The sequence below is a fragment of the Mobula birostris genome, chromosome 18 (genome assembly GCF_030028105.1).
Source record: "Mobula birostris isolate sMobBir1 chromosome 18, sMobBir1.hap1, whole genome shotgun sequence".
NCBI lineage: Eukaryota > Metazoa > Chordata > Chondrichthyes > Myliobatiformes > Myliobatidae > Mobula > Mobula birostris.
The window spans coordinates 31,221,974-31,244,777 of NC_092387.1; the positions used below are offsets into that span (position 1 = coordinate 31,221,974).

The 22,804-nt window shown below is 41.5% G+C and overlaps 1 protein-coding gene across 4 annotated transcripts in view; it reads left to right on the forward strand.

Moving 5' to 3' along the window:
- Nucleotides 1-901: 901 nt before the first annotated feature.
- The window catches only part of LOC140212028 (serine/threonine-protein phosphatase 2B catalytic subunit beta isoform), a 109,396-nt gene continuing 87,493 nt past the window's right edge, over nucleotides 902-22,804 (forward strand). The window contains exon 1 of one of the 4 annotated variants that reach the window (XR_011889625.1): nucleotides 902-1,163. Coding sequence is in view for 3 of the 4 variants with exons in the window: in XM_072282404.1 (XP_072138505.1) it covers nucleotides 1,115-1,163 (49 nt within the window). In the remaining variant the exon portion in view is untranslated. The remainder of the gene's footprint in view (nucleotides 1,164-22,804) is intronic. The other 3 variants (XM_072282404.1, XM_072282402.1, XM_072282403.1) reach the window with 3 other exon arrangements.

Genomic DNA, 22,804 nt, shown 5'->3' on the forward strand with positions numbered 1-22,804 from the left:
CACTCTCCTCTCCACCCTCACCTCTCGTCACCATCTCCACTACCCCTTCCTCAATTCCTAACCTCCCCTCCATCACCCTCACCCCTCCCTACCCTTCTTTCCACCTCACTTACCCCCACTATCCCCTCCTCTCTTACAGCTTACCCTCCAATCCCTCGCTCCCACCCTCCCCTCCCAATCCTCACCATTCCCTGACACCCAAACCCTCCCCTCCCTACTCCCCCATGCCTCACTTGCTTTCCTCCTCTTTCCTTTACCTTTCACACTCCCCTCCCCACTTCCCCACCTTTCCTTCCCCTCGCATCAGCCCCTTCCCTCGCTTCCCCAGCCCTTCCTTTCCTTCCCCTCAGTCTCCCCAAAATCTTTACTACACCCCATCACTCCCCCCTCAGTCTCTCCACACCCTTCACCCTCCCATGTCTCCACACCCTTTACTGCCTCTCATCACTACGTCCTGTCTCTCCACACCTGTTACTCCCCCAACCCTTCACTATCCCTTCCTTCAGCCCTTTCCTACACCCTCTATACCCCTCCCCTCATCTTTCTCACCATCCTCCGCTCCCCTCACCTCTGCCTCATCCACCCCAAAAATCCCAAACCTCCCTTTCCCGCCTTCCCAACCCCTCACTCTCCCATCCTTTAACCCACTCTCCCCTCCCTTCACCCTCCATCCAACCCTCGCCACCCCATCCCCTCACCCTCTATCCATCCCTTCCTCCCTTCCTCCATTCCTCTCTTCTGTCACCCCTCCCTTCCTACCCTCACCTTTCATCCAGTCCTCCCTCTCCTCTCCCTCCATTGCCTGACTCCCCATCCCCTCCCCTCCCCTCTCCTTCCATTGCCTGACTCTCCCCTCCCTTCCCCTCAGTCTACCCTCCCCCATCCCCTCCCCTACCCTCAGTCACCGCCCCTGGCTCCGCGCGGTGCACTCTGGGCCTGCCCCGCCATGTTCCGCTGTGCCGCGATGCCGGGAGCGTTGTTCGGCTGCTATCGTCACTAGAGACCGAGGCTGTGTGAAGAGAGGGAGGGCCAACTGCGGGGGAGGCATCGCACAGTGCGAGAGAGCGAACTGAGAGGCTCGGTGGGGACCGAGGCCGCCACTCGGAGCGGCGCCATGGCGGCTCGGGACAGGAAGCTGCCGACCGCTGAGCGGGTGGTGAAGTGTGAGTGTCCGGGGTCTGAGGGGCGATAGGTTGGGGGCCGGGCTCTGAGACTATGGGGTCGCGGAGCAGGGGTGGGGAGTGCGGACCGAGGGTTGGAGGGGAGCGCTGGTCGAGGTCTGAGATCTGGAGCAGGGTTAGGGATTGGGGACCGGGGTCTGAGGAGAATCGGGAACCAGGGGTTAGGGGTTGTGTTTTGCCTGGCCTGGTTCACATCGGGGAGAGGCCGCGGGGTTCCTGGGCCAGCTGTATCCACGACCTGGGAGTTGGCCGCTTGTCGGGTGGCGGGCCCGGACTTTGAGCTCTGTCCTCGTTTCTGCAGCTGGGGTTGGGGACTGCTGTTAACCCCGTCCTTCTGCACGGGAAGTCACCTCCGGGAGTCACACAGCCTCCTCTCCCCTGAGGTTGGGGAGTCCCAGTCGTTAGGCTGACATTATCCGCTTGGCGAGTGTGGTGGGTGGCCGAGGAGGGGGCCATGCAGTGTCCAGTGTGCATTTAAATCCTTGGCTCTGCTCTGAGACTCGTCATGAGGCTGTTAAGAATTCTCTTGACCTTGGTCTCAAAACTCTTGATCTTACATTTACCTTACGTGACTTCAGTTTAAACATACTACAATGCTTGTAAAGTACATTAAGGATACTCTGAGGTTGTCAAGGCAAACACTGAATGCAGTAACAGCTATTTTGTTTCTAAGCAAAGGTTAAAATTATCTCATTAAAGTCAGAATCAGTGTGAGCTTAATTGACTCACTGTGTCACCAAAAGAGTTTGTGACTGCTTGGCACAGAGACCCACCTCAGCCTGAAGATCTAAGGCTCTGTACGTTGCTGACCCATACTATAGAGCAGTGCTGACTGGGTGTTATGTCACTTGGCTGAGATGTGAAACCCTGACCCTGCCTGAACTCACTGGTGGATGAACTATTTGAAGAGCAGAGGTGTTCTCACTATCCTGGCTAGTCTGAATAACTGAGGATGAGTTGATTATTAATTCAGTTCTGTTTGTGCAATCTTCCTGTGTTGGGAATGTGATGATATGTTTACCTACTATTGCAGAAGTCATCACATGTCAGAACTACTTCTTTAGTTGTGAAGTACTTTGTCAGATCATGAAAACACTTCACTACTTTCCTGTTCCCATTAATCTGCATTTCATGTTGCTGTTAATAACAGCTTAGTGTTCACCAAAGGCACAGTTCACCGATGGGGGAACAACATTAATTATAGCCTTCTCAAACTTCAAAACCACAATATTCTAAAGTAAACCTAAGGATAAACAATATAAAATGGTGGAAGGGAGTGGGAGGAGCATTTGCTTGGACCCTGGGCTGGTTTGACTGAAGTTTTATGGTGAAAAGTGGTCAACTTGGAATCCCTGACTTGAAATAAAGTATCGTACACTGGTGCAGCTTCTAAAGGGTTGCAAGTTTTAAGCCATTTCTTTTCCATTTTTTTTAACAGTAGGTAACTTTGCTCCTGTTTTATGATGTTTGTTGTGAATTATATGTATAGGGCACTGCAGCAGAGGTCTTGTTTACGAAATCCCAAACAATGGTTCATTGCTTGTGTATAACACACTGATAAAGGGACAGCATGTGGGTGTTGTTGGCAAGGACAGCATTCATTGCCTGTTGTAATGACACTAAAGAAGGCCATTTGGCATATCAGGTCTATGCCAGCTGCCAGGGAATAATTCTCTCTGTTCCAGAATTCCAGTTACTCTCCCTCTCATCACTGGGCTTATTTAATATTTTCTCTTAATTGTGTGTGGCTCTGATGTTTCATAAGGAACTGTTGAAACCACAGATTGCCCAGTGCTACTTCAATCATCAGTAATGGTCTTCCACCTTTTATGATCATTGTTCAATTTCAGATCCCTTTTACAGACCTTAATTCAAATGTTTCTTGGAGCTGCATGGCAGTCTGGCATGGACTCTAGTTCTTGAGATGTTGTAGGTCCCTTCCTGTAAGTAAATTGGGGAGTTTAACGACATGGGTGGATTGGACTGTTCCAGCAGTAATATTTATAACACAAACTCAGTCACTCTTGTTTCTACTTTGTACAAGGAAGGAGTTGCGTGAAAGGTTTAACACCTACATTGATAGTAATGAAAGTATATTTTGTGCTGAAAGATGCTGCATTTGGGGTGTACCTGCGTGTAGTCCTGTGCCTTTCAGGAGTGGTGGGAAGAAAGGAGGGAATACACTAAGGATGTATTACTGCTTTTCCAGAAAAATAAACTGAAAATATCCCTTTTAAATTTCTGCAAAACTTGAATGCCCTTATACAAGCCTTATTGTACGCAATGCACAGATGTTATGCTCCATTTTGCAAAAATAGTCCATCAGTTTTGTTTCATTTCTTGTATAGCATATACTGATTCTGATTTTTGAATATCCTGTCGTATGTTTCAGAAAAACAAGTATATTGGTGTTTGCAGAAACTATGCTTAAAATATAAAGTGGGCGGCCTATAATTACTTCAGTAGGAGTACGATGAACTGTACCTACATAACATTTATGCATTTTACTTGGGTGTTATGTATTTTTAAAAATCACTTTGCTAAGCTCTCTGAACCAATTTCAAATCAGATTCATGTGCCGTTTTTTTCTGGAAGTTAAATTTTTTGGAGTATTTTTGTTCCCGAAGTCTTTCAATTTAATAGCGAACAGGCAGCAAAAAAACATTGTGCTACCCAGTCAGGTACATCATACTATGCTACAAAAGCCAGACATTCCCAAGTCTGATGCAGCTCTGCAGAGTCAGCTAATTCAGTGGGGATGGGCGGGGGGCAGCAGGTAATCGAAATGCCACTCTGCCAGTAAAGGAGAAATGAAGCTACTCGGTGACACTGCCAAGAGATCTTTTTCGTTGGTGCTTTGCTGGCTAGGCTAGAATTTATTGTCAATTCCTAAATGCCCTTGAGAATATGGTAGTGAGCCAACATCTTGAACTGCTGCAGATTTTCTGGCACAAGTACTCCCACAGTTTGGTTGGGTTGGGATTTCTAAGATTTAGACCCTGTTACGGGAGAGGCCAAATATTTCCAAATTAGCAGTTAGTGTGAGTGGGAAGGGAACCTGCTGTTAGTAGTGTTCTCCTGTGCTTGCTGCTCTCGTCCCTTTGGCGGTTGAAGTTGTAGGTTAGAACAGTGCAGCTCAGGCACAAGCCCTTTGGCCCACTATGTCTGTGCTGACCATCATGCCAATGTGAACTGCAGGTGCCCCTGCACATGGTTCATAACCCTTTATAATTTGTCTGTTCATGTATCTATCTGTATACTTCTAGAATGTTACTATTGTATGCTTCTATTGCGTCCTGTGGCAGTGCATTGCATGCACGTACCAGTCAAAATTTAAAAAAAAACATACCATATAAATCTCCTTCAAACTTTCCCTCACCCACCCTTAAGTTATGGCGTCTAGTATCTGATATCAAGTTGCCCCTCAGCCTTTGATGTCCCAGAGAAAATTATCCAAGTTTGTCCAACCTTAATATTCTCTAATCAAGGAAACATCTTGGTGATCCTCTCCAAAGCCTCCACAGACTTCCTGTAATGCAGAAACCAGAGGTGGATTTTGAACTCCAAATGTGGATTTACCCCAAATTTCAAAACATCTGCAACATGACATCTCAACCTTTACACTCAACACTATGACTGATCAAAGTTCGAATATGTATATGTTATACAACCTTGAACTCCATCTCCTAACAGGCAGCCACAAAATAAAGAAATCAAAAAAGAACCCATTTAAAAAAAAAGGACCATCATACACCTAATGTGTAGAGAGAAAAGAAACAAATCATGCAAGTAAGTGGCATTCTGAACTGAAGTCCACAAAGAGAACCCTTAGTTCAGAGCAGAGATGAGTACACATCGTGGAGCAGCAAGCTGAACCGCCCAGTCCTTTGCCTTAGGCCCTGACACCCTGTCCTTTTCAGACTGGCCTGGTGCTGAAATTGTCCTCCAACATCGGGTTCAGTTGCTTCTGTATACTTTGGCACCTAAACACAGCCACCTTTATTCGGCCTGTACTCTACCTTTCTGAATTGAACCATGGGACTTCCTTGCTCTTGGCAACGGGACGGCAGCCTTGCCTCGCCTCAGTTCTGCCACATCAAATTACCTCCAAGTCCAAAGGGAGGTTATAGACTGTTGCTTGTGATGATTGTTTGCCAAAAAAATAGTGATTAACAAAGTATTTTTTTTTTCTTTGTTTAATTGGCTACCAGCCAGAAGTTGCTGAGATTCATCAGCGCCATCTTAAATTGGAGAGGCAATCATACCATTATCACTCTACCTACTTATGTTGCCACTTTCAGGGAGCTAGGTCCTTGTACCTGAATCTCTCTGCGCATTATGGATCCGAAGGGCCTTGCTAAGTACTACAGACTTCCCTCTAGCATTTGACATTTTGAAGTGCAACACCACACGCTTATCCACAGTGATATCCTATGGAATCCTCTTGATGGGTAGCTGGGGTAGCTTCAGTGAATAATTCATTGCAGTGTGTAGATGGTATACACTGCATCCACGGTGTTCAGGTGTGTAGTGTGGTTGATGGGTGGTTTTGCCATGAATGGATGGTGTCAAGCTCATTGAGCAGCTGCACTCATCCAGATAAGTATGGTGTATTCCACTGTGTTCCTGAATTCTGTTTTGATGGTGTGGGAGAGGCTTTGGGGTGTCTAGAGATGAGTCAACTTCCCTGACTGCAATTGCCTAGAAAGCTTGCTCTGTTTTTGATCATATGAGGAGGCTGAATATGGTTGCGTTTCTAATGTTGTTCTAAGGAACTTCTGTCATGATACCCGGTGGCTAGGATCATTGACCAATTACAACCATCTTTCTTTGTGTGGATGTATGACCCAGTCCGTGGATCCTGCATTTCTCATGGGGTCAATTAATCTGTTTTACCGGGGCTTCTTAGTTCCACATGTTCACATACTGCCTTAATGTCGAGAAAAATCACTATGATTTCATTTCTGGAGTTCATCCATTTTGTGTGCTTTTTGATCAAGGTGGTGGAGTCATACAGCATCAGAAAGGTTTCCTTTAGTCCACAGTGCCCACACTGACTGTTGTACCTATCTGGACTGATCTTGTTTGCTTGCATTAAATCCTTGGATCTAAATCCTTCCATGCCTTACTTAGAAATAGAGTAGTTTTGGTAATGCCCAACATGAATATTATGAGCAACACACATAAAAGTTGCTGATGAACGCAGCAGGCCAGGCAGCATCTCTAGGAAGAGGTACAGTCGACATTTCGGGCTGAGACCCTTCGTCAGGACTAACTGAAAGAAGAGCTAGTAAGAGATTTGAAAGGGGGAGGGGGAGATCCGAAATGATAGGAGAAGACAGGAGGGGGACAGATGGAGCCAAGAGCTGGACAGTTGATTGGCAAAAGGGATATGAGAGGATCTTGGGACAGGAGGCCAAGGGAGAAAGAAAAGTGGGGGGGAACCCAGAGGATGGGCAAGGGGTGTAGTGAGAGGGACAGAGGGAGAAAGGAGAGAGAGAAAAAGAATGTGTGTACATAAATAAATAACAGATGGGGTATGAGGGGGAGGTGGGGCATTAGCGGAAGTTAGAGAAGTCAATGTTCATGCCATTCAGGCTGGAGGCTACCCAGATGGACTATAAGGTGTTGTTCCTCCACCCTGAGTGTGGCTTCATCTTTACAGTAGAGGGAATGTCAGAACGTCACAGGGAATATCAGAATGGGAGTGGGACGTGGAATTAAAATGTGTGGCCACTGGGAGATCCTGCTTTCTCTGGCGGACAGATAATTATATGGCCCCCAGATCCATTTAATACCAGAAAAACTACATACTCACTAACAGAGAAAAGTCCAGAGACCTTTTGGACAAAGAATTCCACCCTCTGCTGAACAGAAATTTATTATCATCTGTGTCCTGATGACTGATTTATTATTTTGATTTTGTGACATTTGAATTTAGACTTTCCAGCAAGGGAAAGTATTATATCTGCATCTCCATGTTAGGTCCTATTAAATTTTTGAATGCTTCAATGAGAGCACTCTGTATTTTCTGGAAAAGTACTTGTTCATTCTCCTTAATCTCCCTTGATAGGACAATACACCCTGCCAAGAAATTAATTTGAAGTTTGTTGCACTCCCACTGTCCTAGTATATCCTTCGTTCGGGAAACTAGATCTCTATACATAGTATTTCAGGTGGTCAAATCATTACATAATAAGGCAAGCATGTAGTTTTCTCTCCAACTCTTTGTAGCACCTGAAATTAATGCTTTCTTTCACTGCCCATTGATAGTAAACTTGGTTACGTTTAGAAGATTGGATTTATCCTGTGTTTTGTGAATTGGCAGTTTTCCATTTTGGATAGATGTAACTACTGGAATAGCTTAACTGGAGATGCAGCTAGTTCTGAAGTCTTCATTGCAGTTAAGTCTGTAATCTAGTCTCAGTTCCTACTCTATATAGAACTCCCTGCAATGGAGGGAATCAAATTGACTGATGCGATGCTATCTATATTGGAGGGAAATTGAGATAGGTTTTTATCTGAGTGCTTCGGCTTTTGTCACTAGCTGGTAGTGCAGTTATTGAAGATGGGATGTATTTGGAACTACCATTTCCCATACCCTGAATAAGATTGCTTTGTTTACCCACTGTATACGCCGTTAGAGGTTGTGCAACATCCACAAAGATTATGCAAACCTGCAGTTTAATTTATATAAAAATATCTCTTGGTGGTAGGGACTATTCTAGATGGTTCCAGCGACCAACGCAACTAAAGGCGACGTCCTACTACATTTTTAAAAATATGCTTTTACTATTGGAGCTTGTGATTTACATTTTGTTGCTGTGTTTTTGGGGCGACTAAGCATCTGAAGCTTTTGCTGTTTCCGAGGTAATTCGATAAGGTTGAGAGTGGACTGTGCGGCCTACAGGTGGAGTACGAACCCACAATTGGCTCAAATACTTCCTGCTGATTAAAGCGTCAAGCAAGATTGAAATCAATGAGGATGAGAGTGGAAGGCGAACAGGTATTCAGCACTGTCTACCTGCATTTGACTGGTCTCCTTCCTCTTGCTCACTGCTGCTGGAGGAAGGTACAGGAGTCTTGGGTCCCATGTAGCTAAGTTTGATCACTGTAGCTCGTGGTTGTGGACTTGTTTTTGGAGGATTCTCCGGTTCATGTTGCAAGTGGTTCTAGATTCTGGTTACCCCTTTTTTTTGCTATTTTGCACAAATTGATGGACGTGCTTTGGTGTGGACTGGCTCTGCTGCCTGCAGTCAACTAATAACACAACGTGAGACTGAACTGAACACTCTTAGACCATTTCGAGGAATCTGTGGTTTGACGTTGAATATTCTCTGTGCTATTCACACTCTTTTTGCTGTTTGCATGATTTGTTCTTTTTTTTAGCGTTGGGTGTTTGATGTTTTCTATGAATGGGTTCTTGACTGCCTGTGGGAGGATGAATCTCAGGGTTGTATACTGTACACTTACATTGATAATACATGTACTTTGAATCTTTGACTTATACTGACTAAACATCAGTACTAACTCATTACTTCAGTCCCATATCATGCTGTCTCGTATAAGTGTTGATGTAGCTGCCAAATTTGTTGAACTTGGAAGCCAATCATAAATAGCCAGTAACCAATAAAAAGTAGTGTTAGCAGGTTGTATTCTTCCATTAAACAACATGAGAACAGATTGATCTGTTGTTTGTGCAGTGCTGTTTGGAGACCTAATTGTATATGGATTGTCTGCCATGTTCCCTAGACAACAGAGTCTGTAACTTACATATTCCATTGCTTTTGGATAACAAGTTTGACCTGAAAGATCCTTTGCTTTTTAAATGTTTGGCTGCCCACCTGCCTTCATCTCAATGCAAATTTGTGCAACAGATTTTCTGATATGAAAATACAGCCGATGATTTGAATGTAGAAATTGAAATTCAACTGTGTGAAAACTGTTCAGAAAGAAGAAATAAGATTGCTACCTCCCTGCCAAATGGAGGGTGTCATAATAACATACAATGATTGATTTTGACTGGAAAATTGAGACTCTGCATATTTCCGTTGGTTCTTTTCTTGAATTCACTCCAGTCCTTCGAATTACTCTGGTATTCTGATGAAGAAGGAATATGCTCAGGTGAATGGGAACATTTAGAAGCATGTGTGATTTTGAAAGTACAAATGGGCTTTACAATATTTGACAAAACTGGCTGTAAATTGAAATATTGAAGTGGTAATTTACTATTAATACCGTACATTTTTAATTTAATGCAATAAAATATTGGATGGAAAATTGATCTTAAAGATATTTTTCAAAACAAGCCAAACTGTCATAGGATTCTGAGAGGTAAACATTGCACAAAGACAGAAGGTAATTACAGACAACAATGTGTCTTTGTTTATACCCTGTTTAAATATGTAATTAATTCTGTGGGTGACAATTTGTAATTCTTAAAAAAATCATTGAAATAGTCTTTATCTAAATCATTTATTTCTCCCTCCTCCTAATAACAATTGAAATTATATTCAAATGACCTTTATATCCCAACAGCTTTCTTGATCAGTGATTAACATACCGCTTCTCACCTTAGATTGTAGCAGATTCTTTATTCTGGTCAATTCAGGTTAGGGTTCCTTGCCTTCCTTGAGTGCAAGAGAGAATGTACTAGTGAATCACCCAGGGTCATTGCTGGTCCAGATTATTCCATCTGACATATGTGATGATTCCAACAACATTGATGAGGTAGAAATAGTAATAAGCAAAACAAACTTTCTTATTCACAGACCACCAAAGGAGCTTGTAAAATCACACAAGCCATGGTCAAACTGCTGTTGTCAGCACAGAACTAAGTGGAATGAGCTGGTGGACACTTCCAGTGCAGAGGGACAAATAATTTGTTGCTGACCCAATAGCAGAGCCTACTTCCTCCCATAGAAATACAGATCAGCTCCACTCAAGTTATGATGTTGCTGTTTCTCCATCTATAGGAGAAGAAGATTTAAGTTTTATTTATCACATGTAAGTCAAAACAAACACTGAAATGCGTGGTTTCCGTCATCGTTTAAGTGATGTATTGGGGAACCCACGTGTCTCCATGCTTCGAGAGCCTACGTAGCATGCCCAGAACTCACTAACCCTAACCGTATATCTTTGGAATGTGGAAGGAATCTGGAGAACCCAGAAGAAACCCTATGGTCACGGGAAGGACGAGCAAATTCCTAAATACACACCGGTGGGAATCGGTCAGTCATTGCTGGTCCTGCAAAGGGATTGCACTAAAAGCTCTTGCTAAGCCAATATGCAATCACAGCTATGGAGTATATCACAGAACTGTTGCAAGAGATGCCTTATTTCTCCACTTAGCATCTCAGGAGACCATTCTGTGGGTTTACAAGATAGAATTGGATTGTTTATTATTGTCATGTACTGAGAGGCAGGGAAAAAATTGTCTTGCATACTGTTCATACTGATCGGAAAACTATGCACTGCACTGAGGTAGAATGAGATAAAACAGTAAAAATGTAAATAGAGTGTAACAGGTACAGAGAAAATGCAATGCAGATAAGCAGTAAAGTACAAGATCATAATGAGATAGATTGTGAGGTCAAGAGTATCTTTTCGTACTGGGGAACTATTTAAAAGTCTTGTAACAATGAGGTGGAACCTGTCCCTGAAGCTTTCTGCAGTGCTTTGATAAAAATTGGAAAGGGAACAACAGGGGCATGCCAAATTTCCTTAGCCTGATGAGTGATTAGGGACTTCGATAAGCTTTCTTGACTGTGGCATCTATGTCGTTGGATCAGAACAGGCTACTGGTGATGTTCATTCTTAGGAACTTGAAGCTCTCAAACTCAACACCATTGATTTAAAAAGGAATATATGCACTATCCCATTTCCAGAATTCAGTGACCAGAGGGACATTTGAGCAAGGCTTTTTATGTCATTGGCAGAAGGGAGGAAATGCAGACTCCTTCAGGTAAAGGTTCTTTGTTCACTCGTTTCCATTTCATTGGGAAGCACCAGCTTTATCAGAACTGTGTAATTAAAGAATTGAATGTCCATTGGCGTGTTATTTGAGCTTCTAATATGGAGAATCATGCAGAATATACAAGTGGTGTTAATTTGTATTCAGTGTTATAAAACCGAATTGAATTAAATTGTTAGATATTTTGAATTGGAAGCATTTCTTGCATGAATCTTGTAAATGCAGAATTATTTAAATTTTCACTAGTATAAGGACATATTTCAGCTTTGGGATGACTGGAAGTATTGGGCTTTGTGCCTCAATGTTGGCTGTTTACTAATGACAAATGAATGCTTCTGAGTGAAATTTGGCTTGCTTTTCTAAAAGTACTGCCAAATTCAACTCTTCTATCCCATTAAAATTTCATTATATTTGGGGATATTATTTTGGGATGTGTGAGAGGCTGGGTTAGTTTTGTACAAAATAGGCTCGTGATTTTGAGTGCTGCTGTTCACTCTTTGACTTGCAAACTAATAAAGTAGACTTTTATTCCAGGCATTTGTTTTTCCTAAGCCATGTTTGGTACTGTATCGAATGCATTTTTGGACTTTAATCTCACTGGAATGCTTGGGGAAGTTCAGTTCAAAGGAAGTTTTTTCCTGCTTTAAAGGAGGACATGGTAGTGATTGCTATTTTTTTCTCATTTTTGTCTTTCACCATAACATTTTCCTATTTTGTTTCCTAAGCATATGCTATATCTTAAACTTTCTTTCCCCTATGATTTGGATTCTTTGGGGCTTGCACTGTGAACTATCTGGTATGGTTTCAGTGATTTTTTGGACTTAGTGACACACAGTTTGGGGAGGCTGTTTGCAGGTAAAAGTACACCTGGCGAGTGAGAAGTAGGAAGATTTCAGGCCCAGCATGTTTCTGTTAGAGTGAAGGGCAATGCTGGCAGGTTTAGGGAACCCTGGTTGATGGGAGTATTGTGGCTCAGGTCAGGAGAAAGGAGGAAATTTATGATAGGTGTATGCAGTTTAGGATCAAGGGAAGTATAAGGAATATAGGGTACTTTAAGTGGGAAAGTAGGACAAAAGACAACATGTGCTTTGGCAGATGAGGTAAAGAAAAAGCTAAGAGATTCTATGTATTTTAGGAGTGAAAGCATAACTGCAAATAGCAGAAGGCCCCTTAAGGATCAGTGTAGGTGGAAGTGGTCTTAAGTATTTCTCATCTGTATTTACTGTTGAGAAGGTAATTGAAGTTAGGGAAATTAGTAAAGGGAATAATGATGTCTTGAATTACATCCACGTTTCAAGAGAGGAGGTGCTGGAGGTCTTAGAGTGCATAAAGATGAATAAATTTCCTGGGAGTGACTTGATGTATCCTGACACATTAGCCACTCTCTGGTCTTCTGTCTTCTCAACCATTGCTAATGATGATACATCAATCTCTGCCAGGGAAGCAGTTATTGGATCCCATCTGAGACTTTTGTACATTGTTAACCACTAGTGAGGAAACAGAAAATTGGAGGTTGGCAAATGTTGTACCTTTATTGAAGAAGAGCTGTAAGGACAAGCTAGGGAATCACAGGCCTTTGAGTTTAATATCAGTGGTGGAGATGATTATGAGACACAGGATCCACCTACATTTAGGAAGGTGAGGACTGGTTAGGGATGGTGTGTGGGATATACTGTAATGAACTCGATTGAGTTTTTTGCAGCGGTGAAGTGGATTGATTAGGGCAGGGTAGTAGATGTAGGCATCTTAGCACTGATGAGTTGGGTCAAAGGGCCTATTTCCATGCTGTAAAATAACTGAGTTTTTAATCCTTCTATAACTTTTTTAGCTCATGTTATCTCGTGTGCAGCTTTTATGAAGTGATCAGAAAAGGTATGAAAACATTAATTTTTTTGTGTTGACAATATCAAAGAATGTGAATTTACGGTGAATTATGTTATATTTTCAGTCTCAAAGCATTTGCTGAGTTGCTTTGGCAAATTAACCAATGAACTCACACATCTTTGGGACATGTGATGGAACAAGTTACTGTGAGGATGTGCAAACTCCACACAATTTATGACGTCAGGGCTACACCTGGGTCTCCAGTGCCGTCAAGCATCAGTTCTACTGACTCTAGTTGAAGGAGGAATGTTGATAAAAATGCTGGGGGAAATCCTTGCTTTTGTGGGTTGGACATACAGCTTTTATGACAGTGAAAATCAGAGCACAAAAAAGACACCTTCACAGGAGCATTTGCATTTTGGTTGACCATGGTACAGTCCACTGCATTGTTAATGGATCTCTCCTTGTGTGTCAATTAAAGTGTGAGATATGATAGATGTTTTGTTAGAATGAGGTAAAGTTAATTAATTCAGTTCCAGGTCTTAACCTTCCTGGGATTTGAAATGTGTTTTCATTCTAGAGTTTTGTTTAAGCCCTTCTTTGTTATCGGCCCTTTACCTTTTTCTGGCATGTTGTTCATAATTGTTCAAGTATGTATGTCTTAATTTCTTCTAGAGGAATTTGGTTCCTTTTAAGTTTAGTAGGTGGGAGGTAGATTAAATGCTGTGTGATTATACATTGTTGCTAGGATAAAACACTGGTGTGTGCATGTGAATTTTTTGCATTCTATCTACTTGTATTAAATACACCCTCAGATTTTGTTAGGTCGAATGTATGTAGTGCCTGAACTCAGCACTTTGAATTGTTTGATTTACTAAAAACAGAAATTTGAATCAGTGACAAACACAATTAACAGAAAAGCAGACGAAAGTGTTTAAAATGCCATGAATATAACAGAATGGAGACATAACCCAGCACTACATTAATAGCAATCGTAGTTAAAATCTTGCCTGCTTTCTGATTTATTCTTGAATTGAGTTTTGATTAAATGTTGTGTCCACTATTACGTAGTCAGAGTTTATCCTTTATTGTTTATGTCTAATTACATAACAGTTATCCAGAAATCATAATGTGGAATCTTCATTACATTTTCTGGTCATTTTGTGGTTTTCCAGTCCTAGCAAGGCATTCTTAGTTTTGCAGAAAGGACATTGAGAATTAATGAGATGTGGCAGAATTGGAAACTGATAAACTGGTTTAGTGTATTTTCCATATTTGCATGAATCAACGGAATACAGATATCACAGAGTTTTCTATGATGTAATGAGGGCGTAAATTCAGCTGACACTTGTGGAAAACTTTCAGATTTTCACTTGTTTATCGTCATTTCTTTATCTATCCTACATTGCAGAGAAGAATCTATTTTGAATTTTCTGTTGCTTTGTGGAGCATTTTTATTTTTTCAAGCTAACCATGTTAGTAATTTTCTTAATAAAGGAACATCAGATAACTAAATGTTAAGAAAATCCTCTTACTGAATTAGTGTAAAGATATGTGTAAGAATCGGCAATGACTGTCACTTAGATCTACTCAAACATTCATTAAGGTTATGACTGAACTTGGCACCAAGGCACTTTCCCGGTTATTCTCTCCAACCTTTGAGAACCCCTAATGTCTAAAAGTTTGTTGACCGAATTTGAATACATTCTTTGTCTTCTTACATGAGTTTCCAGAATCCATAAATGACTGGGAAAAGAAACCCCTCTTCATGTCAGTTTGGAATATGTGACTATTTATCCTTAGACCAGGGGTAGGCAACCTATGGCCCGCGGGCCAGATCCGACCCGCAAAGGTATTTTGACCGGCTTGCGAGCGATTTTTTTTCCTTATTCTGAGTGTTTCACGCGATCACACTGATGGACATGCATGACACCTTTGTTACACTGGCCCCAGGTTCCGTTTTGTTCCAAACCAAACACTGGTATGTACGAATGATGAGAAGGCAGACTACCTGATTAATATGTATTAGATACTCTCTGCACGCACAGGTTTTCAGATGGGATCGTTCAAATTTGTAAACAGAAACAGCGTCACTGTGTTTTAACAAGAAATCCACGCTAAATAAAGTATGTCTGTCTATCTATCTAAATATCCAGTTATTTACATGTGCTACGATACTTGTTGAATAGCTGGCGTTTTGAAATAAAATCGAAGAAAAAAATTCCAATGACAATGAATGCAAAGCGCAGGAAGGTAGACACAGAGTGCCGAAATTTCCAAGACACTTGGACACTAGATTACTTCTTCATCGAGCAAGCTGGGAAACCAGTTTGTCTCATTTGCCTAGAAAATGAGACAAAGGTCCAAGAATTGAGAAAAGAGTTTTCATCTCGTTTTACACGAGGAAATCTGCGGATGCTGGAATTTGAAGCAACACACTTAAAAGTTGCTGGTGAATGCAGCAGGCCAGGCAGCATCTCTAGTCGACTTTTCGGGCCGAGACCCTTCGTCAGGACTGACTGAAAGAAGAGATAGCAAGAGATTTGGAAGTGAGGGGGGAGGGGGAGATCCAAAATGATAGGAGAGGACAGCAGGGGGAGGGATGAAGCCAAGAGCTGGAAAGTTGATTGGCAAAAGGGATATGAGAGGATCATGGGATGGGAGGCCTAGGGAGAAAGAAAGAGGGAGAGGGGAATCCCAGAGGATGGGCAAGGAGTATACTGAGAGGGACAGAGGGAGAAAAAGAGAGAGAAAAAATAATTATATATATATATATATATAATATTAATAACAAATAAATAATGGATGGGGTACGAAGGGGAGGTGGGGCATTAATGGAAGTTAGAGAAGTCAGTGTTCATGCCATCAGGTTGGAGGCTACCCAGATGGAATATAAGGTGTTGTTCCTCCAACCTGAGTGTGGCTTCATCTTGACAGTAGAGGAGGCCGTGGGTAGACATATCAGAATGGGGATAGGACGTGGAATTAAAATGTGTGGTTTTGCTGATTTTCGCTTGCATGCAAATGAGTTCAAGCTGTTTGCTACTCCATTTGATGTGGAAGTGGACACTGCATCAGAAATTTTTCAAATGAGATGGAAATTTCATTCTGAAGATGTGTCAGTGCTTGACTTCTATAGAAAATAATTTCATCCAAGTGGGAAGTATCCTAACTTAGTGGACCATGCAAAAAAGATGGCATCATTATTTGGCAGCAGTTAACTGTGTGAGCAATTATTTTCAATAATAAAGCACACCAAGGACCATTTGAGAACAAGATTGACTGATACCCATCTGGGTAATGTCTTGATCTTGGCATCAACAAGTCTGACACCCAATATTGAGAAGCTTTGAAGCAACAAACAGCATCAAGTTTCACATTGATTTATCAACTGTTTGTATTAAAATTTTCTTCTTTATTATACTTAATTTACCACTGTTCAATGTATCATGTTCATACGCTTTATGTTTAAAGATTCTTTGTGTCCTTTTAATAGATTCAAAGGATGCCTTGATTGAAATAAATTGCAACTAAACTGAGTTCTTTGATTGCTAATTGGCATCCTTGGTTAAGCACAAATGATTTTCTAGCATGCGTTATTCATTAGTTTGAGGCAGAACATAACTAGATGTATTTAAATGGATAATTCCCATATTTCAAGTTTTTTATGGCATTTATCTGGCCCATCGTCCGCTCATTAATACACGATTCTGCCCACAGAGGCAAAAAGGTTGCCGACCCCTGCCTTAGACTCTGACCCCATTTGTGGATCTCCCCATTAGAGTTAATATTCAGACACAATCTTGCCAATTTCCCTCGTATGTTAATAAAGTGCTCTTTCATTTTTCAATGTTCCTGAGATTATAGGCTCAATCTATAAAACTTTAGCATAACACCCAATACGTTTTATGAATGTCTTCACTGCCCACAAGATAGGTATATCCATTATCCATATTAAAAAAGGAAACCACAACTCTATGCAGCAGACTGGCCACAATTCCGTAAATACTGGGGTGGGGGGGGGCATGACTTGTTGAAGTGGTTTGAGAAATTAGAACTGAAATATATGAAGTAGGTGAGCTTTCATAAAATAAATAGTTTGTAATTATCGATGAACATACATTTTCCCTTGAGGGGTAGCAATGGTACAGGCCAGTGAGTGTATTAAAAGGTTGCTGGAGTGTGATGATTATGTAGCTTTCACAAATTAATTGCAGGAATGTTGGGGGGGGGTAGAGAAAATATCAATAGGAGAGGTGTAACGTTACAAGAGATTCTCCTACTGCATGTGAAGGAAGAGATGGAAAAGTGAACACAAGTCTCAGAGATTAGAGTAGTTATATTGGGAATAAGAAAAGAGTCAAAAATTTGTATCTGTTTTCACAGTATCAGGTACATGTGTAATAGTATTTGTGCTGGAGAACTAAAATGTTATTTAAAAGGTGTTGAAACTGCTGGTGGAGAAGAGTATACAGTAGCAGATAACTTTAGTCCTCTTCGCACTACATTAATACGAGAAAATGTGCGAATCTATTGTCAGGGATGTAGGAGCAGAAAATAATTGTCATTTTCACTTACAGAAAAGAAAGCAGTGTTTGATTTGTAATGTAGCTGGCTAGGTAGATGGTTAAGTCAGTATGCTACATTTTGATTTTTAAAAAGCTCTAGATAGATTAGGATTTACAGGCAGTTGTAGTTTATTAACTTGCATTGAGTATTGGTAAATTGGAAAGAGAACAATGGTGAGATGTGTTTAGTATAGTGTGTTGTTGCTTATTGTGTGTCATGGACAATTGTTCATCCTTCACCTGGTGATTATCTGTGTATGTTGTAAATTAAATACAGAGTTTAATGTTACTAATTTTGATGGCAGGAAGCTATACAGAAAGTTATGTCCTGAGGAGGATGAAGAGTGATCTAAGTAAATGGGCAGAAGGTGACAGGTAGGGTGTAATGAGGAGAACTACAAATTTATTCACATTGGTAGGAAGAATATAAAGGGGGATACTTAATAAAGCATCAGTATCTGCTGTTTTTTGCATTCTGATCAATTTAGCCAATGCTGATATGCTGAGTTTTAGATCATCTTCAAGATCCTGACGGATGGCATTGTGGCCTGGTATGGAAACACCAATGCCCAAGAACAATGCCTGTGAAAAGTGGTGGGTACAGCCCAGTCCAGCACAGGCAAAGCCCATGCTGCCTTTGAGCACATCTACAAGGAGCACTGCCATAAATAAGCACTAATGACCTTCAGTAACCCGGCCATGCTCTCTTCTTGCTGTTACCATTGGGAAGGAGCTACAGGAGCCTTGGGTCCTACACAGCCAGGTCAAGGAACAGTTATTGCCCTTCAGTCATCAGGCTCCTGATCCAACATGGATAACTTCACTTACCTGAACTCTGAACTGATTCCACAACCTACGTATGGACTCAACTTTCAAGGGCTCTACAACTGATGTTTGCACAGTTTGTCTTCGTTTGCACATTTATTGTCTAATGTTTTAGCATGTAGATTTTCATTAGTTATGTTGTACTTCTTTGTTCTATTGTGAATGGTTACAATAAAATGAATCTGAAGGTAGTAAGTGGTGACAAATATGTACTTTGATAATAAATTTACTTTGAACTTTGAGCTAGAATCACAAAATTGATGTACAGAAACCACAAGCTATTGTTAGGAAGACAAATGTCCAGCATGGGGTTGGGGTACCAGCAAGAAAGTCTTGTTGAACCCATACAGTGCTTTAAGAAGAGTGCACCTAGTGTTGTATGTAATTTTGGTCTCCCGAGTTAAGAAAGGACATATCCTGCCCAAGAGTAATGCAATGGTTTACTCTCTTTTTCCTGAAGTGATGAACTTGTTCTGAAATCACAAATTTATTTCATGAGGAGAAATTGAATAGAATATGTCTGTGTTCTATGGACCTCGTGAAGAATATGAGAGATTATAAAATTCTTAAGAAAGCTTGATAGAGGGTAGGTGTTGAGCTGTTTTCTTTGGGCTGGAGTGTCTCGAAATTGGATGCAACCTTGGGATTAGAGGTTGACCATACTGGATTGAGATGAGAAGATTTTGTCAGTGTCTGTGCTTGGAATTTTCTGGCCTAAATGATGGTGAAGTCTGTCAATAAATGTTTTCAAGATTAAGCTTAATAGTTTATTTGGGACATTAAGAGAATCAAGGGAGTTGGGAACTGAGTTCTAATAAGGCATTCATTTAGATAGTCTTGATTTTTTTTATTGGTTATGCAGACTTAAGGCCCATATGACTCACTCATATTTTCATGTTATTATTTTCCCTAATGAATATCATTGCTTTTATTTAATGCCAAGCGTGGTCATGCTAAATGTCTTTCTGATTTATTGCATCAGGAAAGAAATCCAATACGAGTGTTAGTCTCCCAGTTAAAGGTTATTTATTCTCTTACTTTATTGAATAAAGCCATAGCATGTCAGCATTCTAAGCCTCCAGTACAACTTTCAATATTCTTGGGTGTGGGATAATTCACTGTCTTCTATAGTTTCCTCTCGGTAAGACCATTAAGACATAGGTAGGAAGAGGGATGAGGTCTTGAGGACAGAATATAATAGAGAGCTAGGTAGGAAGCTGAAAAACAGGACCTCAATGGTAGTATGACCAGGCTTGACATAGTGCTACCAGTCGCTTGTTTGGAGGAATGAGTGAGAGCTTTAAAAGTGAATTTGGCCTTTCAGAATTTTTGTTGGGTTTGAGATATTGTGGTTTGTTAGGCACTTGGCAAAGACCTATAAAAAAGAAGTGAGGTTTTAGCGGTTCAGAGCTTGATGCTTTTGCAAAAAGAGGCAAAGGTGAAGGTAAGTTTCCTTCTTCCTTTGTCTATTAGTGCCTTGCTAAAGTATGGGTCAGTGGTCTGATCCTCATATCAGACCTCCAGTCTCCCTGATAACTACATCTGCATGAAGTATATCCAGCTATAACTGCTTATAGACCAGTGTTAGGGAACTGGAGCTGCAGTTGGATGACTTTTGGCTCATATGGGATAAAAAAGAGGTGTTAGATAGGAGAATGGAGATAGTCACCCTTAAGTTGCTGGAGGCAGGTAGCTGGGTGACTATCAGGGTGGAGAAAGTGAATAGGCAGACATGGCAGAGTAATCATGTGGCAGTCCACTGAATGGCAGGAATACTGCTTTGGACACTGTTAGGGGGAACAACCTTCTGGGAAAAGCCATAGTGACCTGGTTTCTGGCACTAAGTCTTGTTCTGTGGCTCAGAAGGAAAGGTGGAGAAGAGGAGTGCAGTAGTGACAGGGCATTCAATAGTTAGGGGAGCAGACGGGGGATTCTGTGGATGTGAAAGAGACACCCGGTGTCCGTGTCATGGATGTCTCAGATCATGTCTACTGCATTCTAAAGGGGGAGAATGAGCAAACAGAATTTGCTGGTACAAATATGTATCACAAAATAGGTAGGAAAGTGGATGAGGTCCTGAAGAGAGAATAGGGGGAAAGCTGAAAAACAGTACCTCAATGGTAGTAATCCCTCGTTTGCTGCCTGTGCCATGCAAAAGAGAGGGTAAAAATAGGATGACTTGGCAGAAGAATATGTGGCTCCAAGAATTGGAGCAGCAGGTAGGATTTCATCTTTATGGATCATTGGATCTCTTCTGGGGAAGATATGGCCTGTACAAAAAGGATGGGTTACACCTGAAATTGAGGGGGACTAAAAAGAGGTGGGGGAGTTGGGTTGCTAGTTATGGATAGTATCAGAGCTGTAGAAAGAGAAGAGTTGTGGAGGAATTAGCTACTGAGTCAGTGTGGGTGGAAGTCAGAAATAGGAAGGATCAGTGGGTGAGCATTTCAGAGACAGTGCCTGCAACTCACTGAGCTTTAACGTAGCCTCGGAGAGCAATAACAGTGGATGACTTGGGGAAGTTTTTAATTAGGGGAGGGGGAAATCATGATGCTATAGGCAAGAACTTGAGTGTGAAATTGGGAACAAATGTATTTGTAAATGTGTAACAAAATGTGGAAATAGTTTAGGGAACACTTGCATGGAATTCTGTCCCATTGAGGCAGGGGAAAGATGTAAGGGTGAAGGAACCACAGTTGACAAAAGCTGTGGAACATCTAGTCAAGATGAAGAAAGATGTTTACTTAAGGTTTAGGAAGCAAGGAACAAATGGGTTCTAGAGAGTTGCAAGATACCCAAGAAGGAGCTGAAGAATGGACTTAGGAGAGCTGGAAGGAGTGGGGGGTATGAGAAGGCCTTGGCAAGTAAGATTAAGGAAAACCCCAAGGCTTTCTGCATGTATGTGAAGAACAGGAGGATGTCTAGTGTGAGAGTAGGACTGATCAGGAAACATGCCCGGAGTCAGTGTTTGTAGAGTAGGTCCTTAATGAATACATTTGCTTCAGTATTCACCAGTGAGAGGGACCTTGATGTTTGTGAGGACACTGTAAAACAGGTTGTTATGCTAGAACTTGATGTTGATGTGCTAGAACTTTTAGGATAGTCAAGTCCCTAGGCCAGAGTGGATAGATTCTAAGGTACTAAGGGAAGCGAGGAGAAAGATCACTGCACCTTTGTTAAAGATCTTTATGTCCTCTCTGGCCACAGAAATAGTGTCAGATGGTTGGAGGTGACAAATATTGTTCCTTTGTTCAAGAAAGGAAGTATGGATAGCCCTGGGAATTATAGTCTTACTTCAGTGAATTATTGGAGAAGATCCTTAGAGTTAAGATTTATGGGCATTTGGAAAAGCATAGACTTGATTAGGTATAGTCAGTATGGCTTTGTGAGGGGCAGGTCATGCCTCAGGAGCCTGATTTGAGAATGTGACAATGTCCATTGATAAAAGTAGAGTAATAGATGTGGTGTATATGGATTTTTGTAAGGCATTTGATAAGATTCCCCACAGTAGTCTCGTTCAGAAAATCAGGAGACATTGGATCCAGGGAGATTTGTCTGCATAGATTGAGCATATTTTGCTTAGAGGTCGGTGACCAGTGGTGTTCTGCAGGAATCTGTTCTGGGAATTCTAGTTTTTGTGGTTTTTATAAATGACTTGGATGAGAAAGTGGAAGGGTGAGTTACTGTGTTTATAGATGACCTGAAGATTGGTAGATACTGTCAGAAAGTTGTTGTAGGTTACAACGGGACATTGATAGGATGCAGAGCTGGCCCGAGAAGTGGCAGATGGAGTACAAACTGGAAAAGTGTGAAGTGATTCACTTTGGAAGGTTGAATTTGAAGGCACAATAATAGCAGGTTTCTTAGAAATGTGGAGGAACAGAGGGATCTTGGGAGATCCATAGATTGCTCAAAGTTAATAGGGTTGCTAAGAAGGCGTATGGTGTGTTGACCTTCATTAGTCGGAGGATTGAGTTCCAGAGCTGTGAGGTAATGTTGCAACTCTAATAAATTCCTGGTTAGACCATACTTGGAATATTGTATTCAGTTCTGGTTGTGTCATTAGAGGAAGGACTTGGAAGCTTTAGAGAGGGTACAGAGGAAGTTTACCAGGATGCAGCTTGGGTTATAGAGTATCTCTTATGAGGATAGGTTGAATGAGTTAGGGCTTTTCTATCTGGAGCGCAGTAGGACGAGAGGTGACTTGATAGAGGTGTACAAGATGATTAGAGACATTGATTGAGGGGCTAGAGTGGAAATGGGTAGTATGGGAGGCATAATTTTTTTGTGATTAGTAGAACGTATAGAGGAGGATGCCAGAGGTAAGTTTTTACATGAGAATTGTGAGTGCATGGAATGCCCTGTCAGGGGTCATGATAGAGGCAGAAACATTAGGGGCATTTAACAAACTCTTTGGGTGATAGAAAAATGGG